The sequence below is a fragment of the Platichthys flesus genome, chromosome 7 (assembly GCF_949316205.1).
Source record: "Platichthys flesus chromosome 7, fPlaFle2.1, whole genome shotgun sequence".
NCBI lineage: Eukaryota > Metazoa > Chordata > Actinopteri > Pleuronectiformes > Pleuronectidae > Platichthys > Platichthys flesus.
In genome coordinates this window covers 2124844-2144109 of record NC_084951.1, presented here as the reverse complement: position 1 = coordinate 2144109, position 19266 = coordinate 2124844, and the positions used below count along the sequence as shown (strand labels likewise).

The window sequence follows — 19266 nt, the reverse complement described above, 5'->3', positions numbered from 1 at the left end:
AGGTAGCTACTTATGTCTCTACGATTTTCACCTCTTATGCTTGCTTTAGGTTTGTCACTGAACTTCCTGAAATCTTTAGTTATCGCACCATTAGATGTTTGGACCTGTAGAAGAGGATTCATCAGAGAACTTGACTTTTACATAATAAAAAGCAGGGAAGAGAGGACACAGCCCTGTGGGATGCCTGCATTTGAAATGTTGACAATGGACATTTCTCCATTCACGAATACCTGCTGGATTTGTTTTGTTATTTTAAAAAAAATGTAAAGGTACAGTCAAATCTGGTCAATTAATCTAAAATAAGAAGCCACTCACTCAACTAAAATGTCATTGTTAAAAGCGAAAGAGAAAAAATGAGAAGTTGACATTTTTTTTAAATGCTCAAAGTAAATCACAGGTTGAAACCGTCATAAAAGATCATATGCGTGAAAAAATTAGCAAAAATATTTGGTTGGAGGCTGTAAACAAAAGGAAGAAAATGAGAAATGGCGGAACAGGATTCCATGTTACATAAAACAGGTAAGCACCAGCCAAAAACTGAGGAGCACACAATACACTCATATGAGGAATCCCCTGTTTAGTCACAAAGGAAAGAAAAACACTCTGACTTTAAATTGTATTTTTATTCAATCTTATCCGCACTTGTAGTCACTGATTTTCAAGCACATTCAAAAAGTAAAAAAAAAAAGCACAGAATATAACAAGAATAATGCAGGGAACAAAGTCATATTTAAAGGTTTTAGACAGCACGAGAAGGAAGGAAAGGAAAATATCAAGTCTTCTGATCGACACTTCCCAGAAGGTGGCGGCAATTCCCCTGTAAGTTGTTTGCCACCCGTCATTGAAGAAGAAGAAGAAGAAGAAGAAGAAGAAGAAGAAGAAGAAGAAGAAACAGAAACGAGAAACAGAAGAAGAAGAAACAGAAACGAGAAACAGAGAAGTCGTGGTGAATGAAGAAGGTAAGAGCAACATTATTGTGAACAACAGTATTTAAACACCCTCCGCTCAGAGGTGAGCTGAGGGGAAATAGCTGCCTCATTCAGAACAGAGACATATCATTCCGCCAAAGCGCTTCATGACCAGCGAACATGTTTAAACTAGTCCAAGTTATGTTGTTTCGATCCTGTTCAGCTGCGCTACTGGGATGTGTCAGTATATGTATATATATATATATTAGGGCTGTTAAAATTAAGGCGTTAACGCGGGATGATTTATTTGTGGAATCTACGCGTTAATCAGAATGAACTGCTCCATGTACCCACACTCACTCGCTCAGAGCGACACACGGTCGGTCAGTGACTTTGTAGAAGAACAGTAAAACACAGAGTTTCTCTGGTCTCAGCTGCTCAGGGATCAGAGCATACGCTGCAGTTGGTTTGGACCGACCTGGAGTTTCTGTGTCCTCCTCCACTCTGCGCTCAATAGAACTAGTACACACTCATCACTAGTTATCAGAATCTGGGGTCTCATTTATAACCGTTGCGTGCGTACGCCGGACCCCTAGCTGGGGGGAGACCCTAGGGAGCTCGCGAGCCCGGTGTTCCAGTTTACCTGGCGCGCATGGCAGTCTTTTATTTAGTGTCTAAATGCAACACATATGCACATCTGCGCACTCATCTTCACGAAGATCAAACTACCATGTTACTTCAAAAGTCGCTCCTGACAGCAATGGCACTTTATTTATAATGATGTTTCATGAAGCGTCCACAATTGCCCGTATCACCACACAACATTGTTTGTGAAAATACAACAATATATAAATAGTTGTATTATTATTATTTATCACTATCATGATTTGCCAGAGTTGTCATAGTAACACAGTGAACTTTATTCACTGCAGCCATCTGACAGAAGACAAGAAATACACAACACGTTGTTCGACAATGGAGACGTTAAGTTAGTTTTCCAGATTTGCCTCGTCACACATGTGTCCTGTTGACAACACACTCTACACACTTTGGACAGATCATCTGTTGATTTCACACAGATAAACAACACTTGCATTACAACTACGAAAAACAAACACATCCGTTCTGTGATGAGCGTTTGGGTTGTTTTCATTCTCCGAAGACAGAACCTTGTCATCGACAACAACGAGAACATATTTAAAAATCCCATCCACTGACTTTAACCAGCAGCGACGGGAGGACACATGAAGCTTCACACGTCCTCTAGAAGCACGTTCACCAACTTAACTTATGAAAACACCGCTCGAGCTTCCGCTTTGTTGATGTGAGGGATGTTTTCATGTAGCACTGGTTTGGTGTGTGCGCGTTGTAATGATCAACAGCGTCAAACAAAAGCATTTCGAGTGGATCTGGTGACGCGTGTGGGTTCTTCAATGCTCCCTGTGTCTCCTATGAAGAGGAGCTTCAGATTTGTAAAGCCTGGTATTACGTTTAAAGCGTTTATTCTGTGTTCGGACTATCACCAGATGACAGGGCGTTACCTTAAAGCACATCTGGTGATATACATCTGACAAAGCAAATAACGAGACATTTATCTGACGCGCGATGCAGATTTCAGCGACTCTGTGGCGTAGTGAGATCGTCATCAGGCTAGAAGCTTCTCGTGCCTCAGGTGGTTGTTTCGAATCCCGTTCAAGGTTTTTGTCCATTTTTTTTTTTTTTACCATTTAAATGTATTTTGCGGTCTCAACGTGTTCAGTAGATCACCGCACTTCACACACAGGCGCTTTGTGAAAATGACGAATCTGCCACCAGCTCTGAAAAAGAGGGTCAACATCCGGAATGACGCCAGTTGCCATGCGCGCCAGTTAAACTGGAACACCGTTACCCCGTCTAGCGTTAGCTCGTGAGCTATCCGGGCCGGTGGAGCCCGGCTTGCGTTAGCTCGCGAGCTAAACTCACTCGTCCGAGGCCCTGTAGCGAGACTCCCTGCATGGGCATGGTGTGACTATGACGTTTATTCCGGTCGTAATCCCATTCGACGCACTCTAGCGCAGTGGTTCTCAACCTTTTTTCAGTGACGTACCCCCTTTGAAGAAAAAATTCTGCCGAGTACCCCCTGACCAGCGCAAAGCATTTTTGGTTGAAAGAAAGATGTAATGTGATTTATTAATCCTTGTAACGAGACACATTCAAATTTAAAACTCCATAAATTTCCATAACATTGCTCATTTGTAGTGGTCTCTCTTGAACTATTTGTAAATAAAAAGATATAAAAATAACTAGACTTTTATTATTATCTCAATATAAATAAAGATTTGTGCACATCAAAATAATTATCAACTTAAAGTGACCTCTTTTGGGATCATAATAAAGATATGTTCTCAAACTGAACTCATGAACTTAATTATAGCTAAACACTTCTTCCCAAAAAATTAATCATTAACTTAGTTTTAAATAAAAGATTAGCTCAAAACATATTTTTTATATATTTATCATCTTAAAATATCTTCTTTAAGGATCGAAAAGAATACTGACAGGTAGCTTGTTTCCGCTTGCTTCTGGGAGGCTTTTCGCATCGTGTCTTGAGATGACCTGAATTCAGAAAGTTTCCTCTTAAAAAACTCAGGTGGCTTAGCAACATGACTTTCATGTTTTGTCTGGAGATACCGCTGAAGATGTGGTGGCTTAATGCCACTGTTGGCTAATCTCTCCCCACAGAAAAAAAACAAAAAGTGTAAATAACCCAATCTATGTTAATGTTAATATTGGTGAAGTGTCTTTCTGTTATTTTATTGTGAAATATTTGTTCGCTTCAAGGTCATACAATTTCATTTCCGCTTTTGTATTACATGCTTTTATTTTGAAAGGGTACCATAGAGACGCAGACTTCTTGTTCTGAATCATTAACTTCACAACGGAAAACTTTTACGTTTTAGCGCCCCTTCGAAGAGGCACAAGCTCTCACGGTGTTGTTTAGGGAAGGCTCTCTGCTCTGGTTTCGCCTTCTTTGGCGCTTGTCCCCCGTGTTTCAGCAGCATTGCTGCTGCACTTCAATTCGACTCCATTGTTGAAGTTTTCAAGGCAGATGATGACAGGCGATGACAGGTGGCGTGTGCCAGGTTGGGTCAAACCATCGGTATGGGGGAGATTCTGTTTTTTTAGGATAATTAAATTTAAAAGCCTACTGAATATAAAATTTAGTTCATAAACTTACACTTATATTATATTGAATATTTGTTAAGTAACAATTTTTCAAGGATTTTTGAATGGATGCTAATTTTAAATATAAAAAAAAAAAATCTCAAGTACCCCCTGGAGTACCTTCAAGTACCCCCAGGGGTCCGCGTACCCCCATTTGAGAATCACTGCTCTAGCGTATCGTTTCTGACATAGAAGAACCACCACAAATCGCGGGAGTTGTTTTTTTCCAGAGTTTTGGAGACGGTAGACAAGCCAGATACCCAAATTAACGTGTAGAAGCACTACAAAAGTGGAATTTTCATAATATGTCCCCTTTAAAGTTTAAACTCGATTTCATTGTATTTCATTGCATATATTATCATATGTCATTTAAGCCCAACCCCATTTCTAAACTCAATATTTAGCAGGTAGGACATGAAGGGGTACTCATTCCGGTTCAATAATAAAAGTCATTTTTTTTTGTGTCTACACAGGGAAATACACAGAGCATGGATTCCCTCAACAGACTTGAAATCTTCATTCCAGATGAGGCTGACGCAACAACCATCCATCTGTGTAGTTTACCAGCCGTATTGCTCAAAAGAATGGGCCTCCCCCTGCATGACTCGAAAGACTCCAAGAAACTGGCAATATGGATTAGTCCAGCAGTCTTAAGAAGGAAGGGGCAGAAACCACTGTCCAACACAGGAAAGGATGCACTAGAAAGCGCGTCCTCATTGCTGGGCAGAAGGTTCCGGCCTCTGACGGGTCCTTTCAAAATGCCTATTTACTCTAGCAACCGTGCCATTTCCAACATGCTGAAGGATATGAACCAAGGGAAAATGCTCTCCACATGCAAGTCTCCCACCTCCTTGTGTCCCCGGGGCTCGCCACCACAGAGTGGCTTCTCTGCTATTGTCATCTACCATGGATGCATTTACCTGTGCATCAGTAAGAACAATCCAAGCAAGTGTCAAAAAGACACTCCCTCTACTCACTCAGTGTCACCTGAAAGCCAGAAGAAGGTAACTTGACATTTCTGTTGGGGAAGTCACAACATGGGAAAACATGACAATTCATTTGACATTTATAGCTTTACATTCACACAAATGCATTCTCATTTCAAAAACCAAACCATTTCCTTTTCATTTCGAACTAACACACCAGAAACCACATGAAATTATATTTCACAGACACAGTGCATGTTTGGGTTAACAGGAAGCAGATTATACACTCTGCAGTTGGTCGCTTGGCTGCATAAATACTGCTAGGAAGGAATAACGGTGATGATGAAAAGTAAGAACATCGATTTGTTTTCTCGAAGCAACAACGCAGATAAACTGTTAGTTACACCAAGTATTGGTAATGCTGAATCAGGAAGACAATGCAAGTGTGTCAACGTTTCCAAAAGTCTGTTTGGTGTGTTTGAAGACTCAGGAGAAATGCAGGACAAATTTTTAAACAGTTTAAAACTAAAACTAGTTTGGTGTGGAGTGGATGCAGCTTTAGCATTGGAAGTGAATCAAGACTCTTTTTCAGAAATGTCCTGAAAATGAACTCCGGAGAATTGGGCTTTACAGCACATCAACACCGGTGTCGGCTCTTATCATCACATACTTACATCCGGAGGCTCTCAGGAGTTCAGTGCACATTGACATTAGTATGTTGTTTTTAAAAAAGAAAAAAATTATATTAAGCGATATTTTTTTTGAACCCTTTTATGGATAGGAGAGAGAGTAAGCTGTGAAAGGGGCATAGAGAGAGAGTGCAGGAGGACATGCATAAATGACTGTGTTTCGGAATCGCCTTTTTGGTGCAGAAGCTCCACCAGGTGAGCTATATCCAGACACATTGCTTTGAAAATGTTCCCTTGGATTTCACCAATTGCTCGTGATAATCTTTAAAATGCATTAGGGCTGGGCGATATAGCGATAGTGATAATTATCACAACAGAACTTTAAGACATGTGGATAGAACTCATTTAGTGCTGCCACTAACGACTCAAAATTGACCATTTCATTTCAGAAGAGCCGCACCGCACAGCGCCAAGGAAAGCCCAGCGCTAACTATCCACTCAATCAACTGTTATGAATAACATTGAAGATTCCAAAGTCTATTTTTTCCGCTCGCTGCAAGCGTATCGCGGCAGGAAACACACTGGAAAATGATTTTAAACGATATTAATGACTTATTTTATGATATAAATGATAAAATATGCATCCCATTCTTTGTATACCCCTTCTGTGGTCCTGGAGTTTTAATTTCCCCAATAACATAAGCAGATAGATAGAGAGAGAGGGGGGGCTATGAAGACCATCATAATTTACCCCCAAACCAGTACAGTGAACGGGTTACATACAACAACAAGCGGTGAAAGCAGAATCGTTGGCTGACCGGCGCTGAGAAATGCGCGTCCCGTGTGAACAGCCTGGGGCCTGCACACGCTTAAGAATAGCGCTGCACGGGGAGCAGAGCGGCACGGCTGAGCACTTCGGCGTCCGGTAAAAACCCGCCGTTACGTAGTTGAAGAACAACATTTGTTATAATGAATTGAAATGAAACGTTTTAGAAATTGAAAAGGTAAATTCATAATTTGTGTGGGTCCGACTCGTCGGTTTAAAATATTGATGTCGACGCATTTTCAGCTTGTCGACTAATCGCGGCAGCCCTAAACTCATTCCATCCATGTTTTGACAGACAACACAAACAAGCATGAGAATAGCACCCTGCTGAAGCAATCATGTGACTGGAATAGAGTTACAGCTGGGCCAGGTTAGGTGGATGCAAACAGCACTGGGTTTCGGAACAACAGCAGCAAATGTTCTAATGATGGAGCTCTCGCAGAGGAGGAAAACTCTGCATCGATTCAGTGCTAGAACACAATCGAATCAGGTTTTCAGCTATGTTTATTGTTTCAGCGGTTTTTTACCTCTGAATAATTATAACCAGCGCTATTCCAGGACCACGATAGACGCTCATTAAAGGTCCAGTCGTCCTGTGTCGGAGTCTCTGTCAGCATCACAGATCCCAAGTTATTAGGAAACGTACAGGACCGACGTTTACTTTGTGTTTGATTCCCTCTAGAATTTAGAGAAATTGTTGACGTGTTTAAACCTGCTCCCTGGGGCTCCCCCGGCTAGGGGAGCCCGGCTCCCCGGCTAGTGTTAGGTCGCTGCTGCTACCCCTCAGACATTTAAGTGGCCGCATATACAAGGGACCCCCGGGACACCTCTAAACGTTGACTCAACAGTGTGGAAGGATGCTGTTTTAGACAGGGGAAAAAGGGTGCTGTTTTAAATGATTCTTGTGGTATTTTGACCAAAATATGTTACATTAATTTCATTAAGACCCCAAGGAACCATATCAACTGTGGTAAAATGGGCAAAATATGTCCCCTTTAAGAAAATGAGAATGTACTAGGGCTGAAAGATTTGGGAATATAATCTAATTGCGATTTTTTTTTTCCCAAATATTGTGATTGCGATTTAAAATGTGATTTTTTTTTTTTTTTTTTTTTTATAATAACATCCTCTTTTCTTCTAAAAATCTTCTATCTTCTTGATCAGAGCAGTTTTGTGTTCCCGCAGCATTCTTGCTGTGGTGAGGACAGCAGTCCCGTGCCATACTCTCTTTCGCCAATTTTAATCGCGCACGTTGCGATTAGAAAATCGCGTTTTATCATATCGCGATTTTATCGCAAATGCAATTAATCGTTCAGCCCTAGAATGTACTTGTAAGTCTGTGGACAGAATTTTCTGTTTAGCATTTTCCATAAGTCTTATGTGATACTACCTTATTTTGTCCTTCAGGAGCTGCACAATTACAAAAGGCCCAGGAAAATTTGCACCACAAATAATGATTCCTCATCCAAGGCTGCAGCAGCAGCCCCAGAGCCATCCTGGTTTCATCCTGGGGGGGGGCAGGATGTCGGGGCCAATGAGGACAGTGGTGACAGTGAGACAAAGGACCTGGCCAGTGATGAAGCCGAGCACACCAGTCATAAAGATGAGGGGGGCGGTGATGTGCACATGGAACGTGGTGCAGTGACACTCAAAGGCAATCAAAGCTGCACAGGGAGGGAGTCTCTGGGCGCCACCCCCCTGGGGAGGGAGTGTGACTTTGATGAACTGGTACAGGAGGAGAAGATCGCTCAAATGAAGGCCAGACTCCGACTGCTTAGTCACACTCAGTAGTAATGATGTGTCAGTTTCACAAAAAATCCAAACTTATATTACAGTTTTGTTAGATTAGACACCTACTTCTTTAGCTTTTGTGTTTACCACTTGGAATTTTTTCTAGGGGAGACCCTGTGAATGTACAGGAACAGGAATTTCTCCCTGTTATTGGGATTTCGATATATATATGTTGTTTTGTAAGAATCTGTTGGTTTTAAGCACACATGCATATTTATGGTTTATGAATGACAATGTGACTTGTATTCAATACAAATTTGAAGCCCACAATATAATCAGAAACCAGTTTGCATGTTAATAACCTCCTAGTTTAACAGTCATCAAATTCCCTTGACATTTGCTCTAGATTAGGATTTATATTTGTCCTGAAACCTGATTTGTTCTCTAGCACAGCCATCAGGCCAACTTAACAAATGCACATTTACATACTGCTGTTGAGGTTCTGAGAATCTTATCTCCTCTTGAATCATGTCTCACTTTGTTATTTACAAAATGTTCAGTGGTGATGTTGCATCATCACTGAATGGAGGGGTATTTTGGAATACCCCTCCCTTTCCAAAACATCAAAGAGAACCTGTGGCAGCCTTCAGTTGTCATAAAAACTCAAGTGTTTGGCTTGACCAGTCTGTGCTACTGTAAAAACAAAACATGCCGGCGTCCGTAGAGGACCTGCTCCTGATGTAAATATAAAGGGCGTATTTCGTACAATTTTAAATGAAAAACAATACAACACAGGACTTTATGTTCAATTTCAGCAAATGTTTCCCTTTGACCTTATATCTAACTGTTAAGTGTAAGTGCATGAACCTCCTTCAAGGGTCACAAGTGGGTCTTTTCTTCCTATAGTTGCCCTGTTGCCTTGAAAGACTGAAAACTCCAACAGAGCGATAGGATTATAATGATACACTATCTGTTTCTGTTTGTTTACTGTCATGTCACTGCTGACACATGGTTGACTGTTGTGATGTAGTTCTAACTGAGAAAAAGCATTATTTTTGGATCACTTCTATAATCTGATAATACATTTTTTCTATATGAAGAAATTGGCCTGTAACAAACTTGAAATAAACCCAGCTGGTAATAAGGTTAAAGTGATCAGAATTTGTTTGGACCTGAAGCCAATTTTCATCACATTCACACAGAAGTGACCTCTGCACTGTTTTTCAGTCATTAAGTGCCACATAGCTGACAACAGATTTCGAAGCCAGAGCAACTTGAACATCCCCATGTGGTTGGCGGCAGTATATGTCTTTAACCCAGTCTCCTCTCGGTTAATGGATAGAAAATGGTCCAAACTGAACGGTGACAGTACGTGTCAATTTTTTATCTCACGGATAGTTCCTGTATTTTTAGGAAGTTAACAGCAAATTGATGTATGTTAAATTTATTTGATGCTATAAAACAGTGCAAAATGTTCTGATTGACACCTGAGACTGACTTGCCATTGGCTAAACTTGTGTATCAATTGCACCTCAATCTCGTCCTTCCATCCCCTGATCGCTACTGGATAGTAAGATCATCCATCTTTATGTAGTCTATGGTCTTCTCCAGCCAATGAACGCCTGCATCCAAGGAGAAGAATTATCTCGTAAGCCCTCCTACGAAAGAACAACAGGCTCTGTTTTCTAATGTTGTTTTGATATGCGATGAAATTTATTTTAGTTTGGCCTCAGACTTGAAATCTAGAAAAGATGGGGCTGAATACATAATAAATGAATGATTGTTGGACAGTTTAACAGAAGTGTTACGTCTGTCGTCAGATTTATCACAACACATTGGTGACCATGGCTCAGAAGGTAGTGCAGGCTGTCCTCTAACCAAAGGGTTGGTGGTTCAAACCCAGTCTCCCCTATTCTTAATTCTGTAGTGTCCTTGGGCAAGATACTGAACCCCAAATTGCCCCTGATAGCTGTGTAATAGTAAGAAATAGAGATTGTGCTGCACATCACATTAGAGACTATTTACATTTCAGTATAAATACATTATTCCTATGGCTCTAGATGTAACACATGTCCCAGTCTTGTAGTGCAATATATCACGAACAGTGGGAAGAAATTTCTTTCAATTCCCACTCCACCTCAGTCACAATAATGTATATGCTCATAATGAATTAACAATGAAACGATTTTTTTTTTTTATATCTAATAGGAGAAACCGACTCGCTAACTTCTAAGTGAATTGACCTGTTATACTTTTTCATGTTCACGTGTTATCAAACTGATGAAGAGCTTGTCTTCATGTGCTATTGTTTTGTCTTTCTGCAGTGCTGTGCTCTCAGGGCCACTACTTTCAATTCACTGTCCAATAATCAACAGGGGGGAACTTAGTGCTGCACAGTTTTCAGTGGGACTTTGTCTTAGAAAGGTTCATGATCCTTTTGGAGGGTGCAATCAGTGTTGTTGAGTTGTGTTGTCCAACAAAAAAGAATAGAAAAACCTCAAAGTCGAATCCACAGATCTAAATCAGTTTTAATACAACCAGAACATGAATGAGACGTCATGGGATATCATGTTTGTGAGTGTGTGGGTAGCCTGTCACATTCACAGTAGGAACAGAGCAGAACAAGTTCAGCCCCAGTGACAGTATGTTAAATTGTCTATTATGAGTTTTGGATTAGATATGAGTGAGGGGGAGGAAACCTCAGTGCTGAGGTCCTCCCATCCTGCTGCATGAGTATAAGCCTGCAGGTCGGCTGAGGTAGGTCCCCACAGACAGGATGCACTCCACATACTGCTCCTCTGCCAGACCATCATCACTCACAGTAAGACCCGCTTTCACTCCGCTTGTAACTCTAGACCAGGACTGGCAGGAAGTTGATGATGCCATGTTGTAGCGCAGAGAACTTTTCTTTCTCTGTAGTGCTGACCTTAATCTGAGATACTTAACCTTCTCTTCTCTGTGTCCACACTTGTGAAACTTAATGTCATGGGACCATTGTTTGTGTGCTGGACGTTGTGCGCAGAGCTTTTTATAAAGAGTCTGGTGCAGAGTGAAGTTAGACATCTTGTGTTCATCCTACCTGGTCTATCTGCAGGGAAGATTTTAGAGTCAGTGGTTGTTGTTTTTTTTAAATAAAAATTAATTTGCTTTATTTTGGTTCACATGTTTGGCTTTTTATGTAAGATTGAATGATTTACTCAACATGTGTTTATTTTTCTTTCATCGGATGTCGGGTCTTTATGGTCTTTTAAGCGACGGACATAATTTTCAGACCTCCTTTCACAGCTTTTCAAAATGAAATCTCAGTAATTCAGCTTGATTTAAAGCATCACCGCCACCACAAAATTACCTTTAAGTTGTGCTTTTACTTTGAAGTGATTCCTTGAATGATGCTACTATGACAGATATCTGCACTGCGGACACCCGTAAATGTCTGTGTCTGTCTGACATTGGAAAATAGAGTAATCAGATAATCAAAATGTTCAGGTGGGTCGAGTATTATTGCTCACGGGCTGCCAGTTGCTATAGATTATCAGATGACATAGAAGAAGACATGGTCAACTCTGTCCACAGACTGAAGGCAGATAATGCTACAGAGTGCTGGTCGTTGGTTTATTCAATTTGTATTAACATTGAATGTATCACTTTTGTGGAATTAATCATTCATATATTTTATTAGAAAATAATTTTGAGCAATTTATCGTTTTCCTCTATTTATTCAAAATGATATTATTATTATTACAATTTCAGGCAAATTTAATCAAATACTTTACATTACAGGACAGGACAGAAAGTGGATTCATACCTTGAACCACACCTCGCTATCCTAAATGTATTGAAATTTCTATGTATTGAGTCCACTGAGAGCACACTCTCTCCATGCTCAGTAAAAATCACAACTTGACATCCGTTACATGTGGGGATGCGTTCATGACCATCTTTGCAGTATCATTGGAAAAAATGGGCAAAAAAAGCTGAGACTCCTGTTTGAATGAAACAGAAGTCTTTCAATATTTATTGTCATTCAACTATGATACGATGTAATTAAATAAGAAATCGAAAAATGAAAGGGTGACCACTGACCATGATTTCATTTATAAAGGGATTTTTTATTAAATTTATTTGAAAGAGAAGAAGCTTATGGAAAATCATAATGAATACATTAATCTGTAGATTTATTTGTAGAGGCATTGTTTGTGTTTTGATGTAAACCATCGATAAGAGAGGGTGAGAATATAAAATAAAGGTCCTATTCAAAGATACCATGAGCAGGATGACTGAGAATCTTCACAGATATGTTTTGTATTGAAGTTTCTCTTCTCATCTTCAGGTGTTGTGTGTGCAGCTCATGTGTCTGGCAGGCTGGCCCCTCTCCTCAGAGGCAGCCAGACTCCGCTGTGGTTCGGATCTCCTCAGTGACCTCATATTTGTGTGCGGTGATCGTGGGATATATTTAGGTAAGTCTATCTTCATATTGTCCACTATCTTTCTATTGTCACCAAAATAAGCTTTTCTAGTAGACAAGGTGACATTTGTCAGTTGTGCTGGGAGTGGAAAGGTCAGGTGTCTTTTGGAAAGTTTATAAAATAATCTTCCTGTAGTATCTAACCTCATTCAGGCTTTGGTCATGTAATGTAATCAACATCACCAACTATTATCACAACCATAATCAACTTTTGATGTGAAACATACAAAAACATCATCATGCATATCCCTGTTTGTGATTATCAATGCAGGGCGTTTCACAGTGTCAAAGTCTATCCTTGTCTTTTCTGTACTGAGGTGCAGGTGTAAACAGTATCAGATTTTTAATTGAGACATGTACGAATTTCTGCACCACATTTCGAATCAAGTTATTAACTAAATTCTAATAAAAAAAATAAATTCTTAATGATTTAACAATTGAAGCCTGCAGTAAAATTGCAAAGATGTTACAAGAACATTAAATACTCATATTTCATTAGTGTCCTATACTATTTTATACGAGAAGAGGTCAGTGTGGATTGGTGCAGGACAGATGCTATGGAGAGGACACTTGTACCTCAGCATTAAAAAAGTATATAGTAGCAGTGCAGAGATGTAGTTAATCTGAAAAATGTCACAGAAGATGCTTCACTCACCTGTGCCTAAAATCGTCTGTCCACCACACACAACGTCCAGGTATTTATTTCTATCCTGTTGCAGAATCACTTAGGTCTGAGCTGACACTGATACTGTGTGCATGCTTGGTAAGAATTCAGACACTAATAGTCTTCCACAGAACTGTGTCTATGAAAACAGACATTTTACAGGTTTCCTGGTTGTAAACTGACTATCTGTCAGTTGATGTATTTGTCAGTTGAGCAGCGTCTCTTATCAGGCAGTCTATGGACCGAGGTAAACAACACTAGCAATAATACGTAACTATTTTGATCAGCAAGATCATTTTGATAATTTGAATATTTTTATTTCATCATGTTTGACAGACAGAAATTCGGGGTGTCACTGTTGCAGATCTCATGTCATAACAACAATAATCACTTTCTCTATAGTAATATGTCCACGAAGTAAAAACATAACAAATTGCTTGTTGCCATAATCCATTTATACAGCGACGAATTACTGGGTTTTTATTGTGAGAAGAATGTGTTGATTATCAGCTCCACGACAACAAATCATGCCCCGTTTATATATTTATATTAAAATAAGCCACACCTCAGCAGTAAACTAATATATTCTGATTGACTGTACTATGAGAGATAGAAATGCATGGCATTGGATCAGCTGGCTGCTGCAGCATGTTGGAGTAACGGGCCAAACACTTCACAGCAGATTTGATGAAGTGAAGCATCTTGAACAGTTCTTTATTATGAGATTATAATTTCTCCCACAGAACCAATAGAATTACCAAGAAGCCCTTTCACCTGATTATCTTTCCCCTGTTCTGACCAAGGCCACCCTCGCCATCTGCTATCAGACTGGTGGCAGTCCACCAAAACCGGCTAGCGTGCTAACCAGAACACCGTGCCTCGTGTGTGATAGCTTTATTGTTAAAACACTTGTTATCTGAGATGGGTCCAGCTTTCACACTTACAACGAAGAAGTGCGCACAACAATTCAGAGTAGGTCCATATACTTCACATATGATGGTGTTTTGTTCTCCGAGATGGTTTTATCCCCATTTCAAACACACTTTAAACAAGATCAAGTCTCTAGAGGTTTTGGTTCCTGACTGTCTAGTAGATGTTGAAAACTGACCTGCTGGTGGCACTAGATGAAATGCTAAAGCAGAACAAAAACAAAGCCGAACAATGGCAATATGCAGGGGAATTTAAAGAAGACAAGGGTCTGGATATTCATGTACCCCATATACCCCAAAACTGTCTATCATAACAACAACCACCTTTTACAACTGCTAACTCTTTAGTCTGGTTGTTTTATCCAGTAAATGTGAACGTCAGTGTGACGAATCAGGAGAGGTTTTTTTCAGATACATTGCATACAGACTTAAAAAGGTTTAATTCATCTCAGTTTTTTTAAGTAAGGAAGATACTGCAGCTTGACATGAGTTTCCTGGTTTACCTCTGCAGGTAAAGGAACGTGGTCTGGTTACGGTCCTCGGCCCAGAGGGAAGGGGATAGTAGATCAGTGCTGCCGAACAGGTGGCTGTGACCTTCAGCATCTGGAGAAGTACTGTGCCAAACCAAAGAGCCGGGAGCATACCACCACTTGGCCAGTCACAACCACAACAGCACACACCACGACACAGCTAGATATGGTAAGAACTATTTAATAAAAAGTCATCTTCACTAAATGTTTACTTACTAACTTTATACACAACTGTCAAATGCACTGAATAGTTTTACAATCAGACATGAAATTAGTGCAGGGGTACAGTCCTTCCTAACTTACAACCACGTGTTTGATGTACTGACAACCACGACCAAGACAATAAACCCAATACCCAAAATCTGAGAAGGAGTGGAGAATACTTTCTCACAGAGAAATTGGCCCACAACAAATTTGAAAACAAATTCAACGTAAAAATAATGATTTCTTATACCACACACAAAACCAAAGAATACACTGTAAGTAATTGATATCCCTGATAAGCTCATGTGGAACAGTGCAGGTCCCACAGAGGGCCAAGGTTTCCCTGCTACCTTCGGGCTCCATGTCCTTGAATCAACTCATTTTTGTCCTGTCTTTGTTTTGCAGGCACAGCAGTTCGAAGCAGTATTTCACAAGACACTTTTGGAGCACCTCTATGCTCCCAACAGTCCAAAGAGGGAAGCTTATAGAAAGAAAAAACAGCCTTCAATCCAAAGGAACACCAAAGCGCCCTCATCAAAAAGGAGGATTAAACCAGCACATCCAACAGGCCTCCCTCAACCTCTGAGAGAGCGATGAGATTTAACCCTTGACCACTGTCCTCATGGAAATAAGCATATCTATAGTTACTGGATTGGAATCAGAGGGACCTTTTGCGGCTCACAATTGCCTTTTGTTTGTCTCATGAGAAATGATATCTTATTGCAACATGACTAAATTCTAGAGGTGGGAAGAAATAAATTACAAAAACATTGTTACTGTACTCTTTCAGGTATCTGTCCTTTACTTGACAAACTTTACTTCTACTTCCTACAGTTCAACACAAATATAAGTAGTTTCGGCTTCTTACATTTTCAATACAAACCATTACTTTCATTTTAATGCATTAGGTGGGAATTATTCGCAATTTTTTATATTTTGCATCAACGAGCGCCATCTTCCCAACTTTGAGACAGATTTCAACCTAAAGGGACAGTAACACAGAGAAGGTTATTCCTTATTGTGTATCTATCAGCGTATATCACTCATAACACGGCGAAAACGAAACAGACAGGAGAGGGAGATTCAACCGCCAAGAGGCGCAGCAGAGATATCTGTGACGAGGAGTCTTTTTTCTATATTCATTTGACATGATTCTCAGTTTGTTTTGCACAGCTGGTAGACAATGTTTTACTTTTATACTTTGAGTACATTTCAGAACCTGTACTTTTATACTTTTACTTGTGTAAAGAGGGAATACTTTTACTTGAGTCATTTTCAACTCAAATATCTACTTATATCTACGCAGAGGTACTTATAACACCTCTGCTACATTCTGACCCGTTTCTCCTTAGGAGAAATAAGGAACATGAGACCACAGCAGGCCTATTCAAATAGTAGCCCATGGGCCTGATGCTTCTGCCCTTTTGAAAATGTCCATGGCATGCAAGACTGCCTGCAAATCAATCTCTCTTGTGTGAGATGTAATAAAGAGATTGTTAAGGTACATCTCTGAGCAACCTCGTTGTGATCTGTTCTTGCTCGCCCTGATTGTCACAGCACACTGATTAGGGTTATGGGAATATTTATAGAGAATCTTTAATGAACGCTGTCTATCTGTGGTATAAGTGATGATGTTAGCTTGTCATGAACCTGGTCAAACTTTTCTACTCCCCTCTGCGTCTCTATACCTGCAGTAACTGTTCAGCAGCAGTGGATACTGACTCATGTCTCATGTCATGTTATTAAGTTGTTATGTCAGATTCTCCAAATCATGTTTTACACAGTGGATGTGTTGTAATGTATTTCTCCGTCATATTTGTGGTGTATCTAGTCACTGAATAATTTTCTCTTCCGTGTGAAAAGTTCATTCTTAGTTTTGGAATCCCTATCAGATTTATATTATTCACTGTGAATAATGTGGGAGTCTGAGCAGACTATCCAATCAGTGGAATACAGTTACTACATCTGTTCACATGCATTAGTCCTTTTGTACTTGGTCATAATTCTTAGACTGAGTGACGCAGTGTTTTGGATGAAGTCATTAGCAGGGCAGATGTATATATTAAATATTTATTAAATGGTTCGGATTGAACTTGTCATTTTCTACTTCAGTGGTTTCCTCTGTCTGAAATTATCTTGTATGTTTTTTATCTGTCATATTGTGAGTATGAACAGGTTTTTTGTAAAAACATTTTTTGCATTAATTATTTATTCCATTGTGACTGTAATAAATAAAAAAATGTGTTTTATGTCGAGGTTACATGTTGATTTGAAGCCACTGCAGGAGAAAAACCAGTTCAGGTTTGACCACTACGTTCTATCTTGAAACATTTTATAGCACTATCAGGCTCAACACAACTTGTCTTTTTGTTTTGGCGTTCAGCTACAGTAGTATCATAAACAGCTGACTCATTTCACTTTGACACGGCTGAGGTTATCATCTCTCCAAGTTGTGAGGGCTATCTCAGCCCTGTGTGGAGCAGCCTGATAAATCGAATGACTCTTTATGCTTCATCTGCATCACTATGAGATTAGTGAGTACATTCACAGTCTCAGTCTTTATCCAGAGTTATCTCTTGTTGGAGAGGAAGTAGTTACCTCGGTTTCTAAGCAGACACAGTATCTGGACATACGTATGCAGTTGGAGGAGTTGAAAACATAACCTACAGCTTATCGGTTCAAAAAGAAAGTGTAAATAATCAAACCTTGTAGGTAAATACAAGCTGTAAAAAGATATGTAAAGATTAGCAACTCTTTTTCATTGTGCCAACACATTTTGTAGAAGTATTTCTTGTGCAGTAAAAGGGAAATACCCATTTCTCATCGTTTTTGCTTGTCGTCATAGCATTACAGTTTTTCATTATTATTCGTCCAGTTTACAATTCAGTATATTGGTTGGGGGACGTTTCCTAATTTTATTTGTAAAGCGCCAAATCATAATATACATTATCTCAATGCACTTGAGATATTTCAGCTCTTTGCTGTTTTAAAGGGTGGATTTTGGTACCACAATTGAAGCTATGTGCACGGTTAGTAAAGGCCCAAAATAGGCATGAGGATTTTCTTTTTCTCATCAATTAGGGAAGTTGACTCCATTCCAGGCCAACCCTTTTCATGCAGAGCACCAGACCTCTAATTTTGGAGTCTAATCCCATTTGTTGATGATACGGTTCCCGGACCAGTTAAACATTTGGCCACTATGTTCATCTGGAAGGAAAGTTAACTAAAATACAAAATAAATAAATCTGGGACTGACCAACAAGTAGTAGGTTGAAGTATTAACAAATGAATACAGCAATCATAGGAGACATATACATGTACTGTGTGTAGAAAAAATAAAATAGTCTATACATTTAAAAAGAGAATGAGATACACTAGCTCAAATGTTAAGCTTATTCAAGCATCAAGAATATCAAAAGTATCAATTACTTCACACATACACATTCACTGATATTTAACATAAGCTGCACCAATGTAAGTAGCTAAAATGTTTAAGATTACAATGTTTACTCACTGGTGTCCATAAAGCATATCAGTGAGAATAGCAGAAACTCACTGCTCTCTGCCATCTTGTAGATGACGTCATGCGGTAGCTACAAAGATTTTAGAGAGCAAAGCTGCTATGTATCTCGTCGAGAGAGGTGATGATGTCCTTTGCCTGATCAATTAATTTGAGAGGTCTTTCAACTAGTTCCTGCATGCTATATTATCGCTGGTCAAGTTGACTGTTCTAGGCAGACCAGAAGGACCACCAGGCCACAGGGAAAGGTTCCGGTGCTCCAGATGCAGACCACCACTGAGTCCTTGAAGGACCACTGTGTACAAAGTGAAATATACATTATTGCCTAGAAAGGAGAAATCTCCAAATGATAAGGGAAGGAGTTTCAATGCTTCCTATCTTATTTCCCTTAGCAGAGGAGACACTGTCACATATCTTATGAAGGGGGAGGAGAAAATCTATTCCCAAAATTCATAGTTGCACACGTAAATATAAAAAAACAGAACAGCTCTTGTTCTTGTGACACGACTGAGAAAAGATGTGAATTCTCCTGATTTCTTCTCTGTCACATCAGTCCAGTATTATAATCACAGCTAAATACTAATATAAATATAAAAATCATAATGATATACAAATATGAATATACAAATCACAACTAAATACAAATATGAATTTAAAAATCATAAGAAATCAAAGCAAATATAAGGTATTTTCCAACCCCCCTGTTGTGAAATGTGCAACAACATGTAAG

General features: G+C 39.6%; 1 protein-coding gene and 1 long non-coding RNA gene across 3 annotated transcripts; both read left to right on the top strand.

Moving 5' to 3' along the window:
- Window positions 1-823: 823 nt before the first annotated feature.
- On the top strand, window positions 824-17675 carry LOC133956711 (insulin-like growth factor II). Of its 2 annotated transcripts, XM_062391977.1 has the most exons (5): window positions 824-959; window positions 4586-5116; window positions 12555-12681; window positions 14794-14981; window positions 15422-17675. In XM_062391977.1, the coding sequence occupies exons 1-5, from the start codon at window positions 951-953 to the stop codon at window positions 15611-15613; spliced, it is 1047 nt and encodes a 348-aa protein (XP_062247961.1). In that variant the 5' UTR covers window positions 824-950; the 3' UTR covers window positions 15614-17675. The 2 variants fall into 2 exon arrangements, with proteins under 2 accessions (XP_062247961.1, XP_062247962.1); XM_062391978.1 differs by lacking the exons at window positions 12555-12681; window positions 14794-14981; window positions 15422-17675 and adding an exon at window positions 7901-9715.
- Window positions 5124-7608, top strand: LOC133956712 (uncharacterized). Its single transcript, XR_009921168.1, has 2 exons — window positions 5124-5922; window positions 6117-7608. It is a non-coding gene; the product is annotated as an uncharacterized LOC133956712 (long non-coding RNA).
- Window positions 17676-19266: the final 1591 nt, after the last annotated feature.

Excerpts from the sequence above, each read along its gene's own strand:
- LOC133956711 (XM_062391977.1), top strand. Across the intron at positions 5,117-12,554 it reads CACCTGAAAGCCAGAAGAAG|GTGTTGTGTGTGCAGCTCAT; the intron begins GTAACTTGACAT and ends TCTCATCTTCAG. Across the intron at positions 12,682-14,793 it reads TGATCGTGGGATATATTTAG|GTAAAGGAACGTGGTCTGGT; the intron begins GTAAGTCTATCT and ends TTACCTCTGCAG.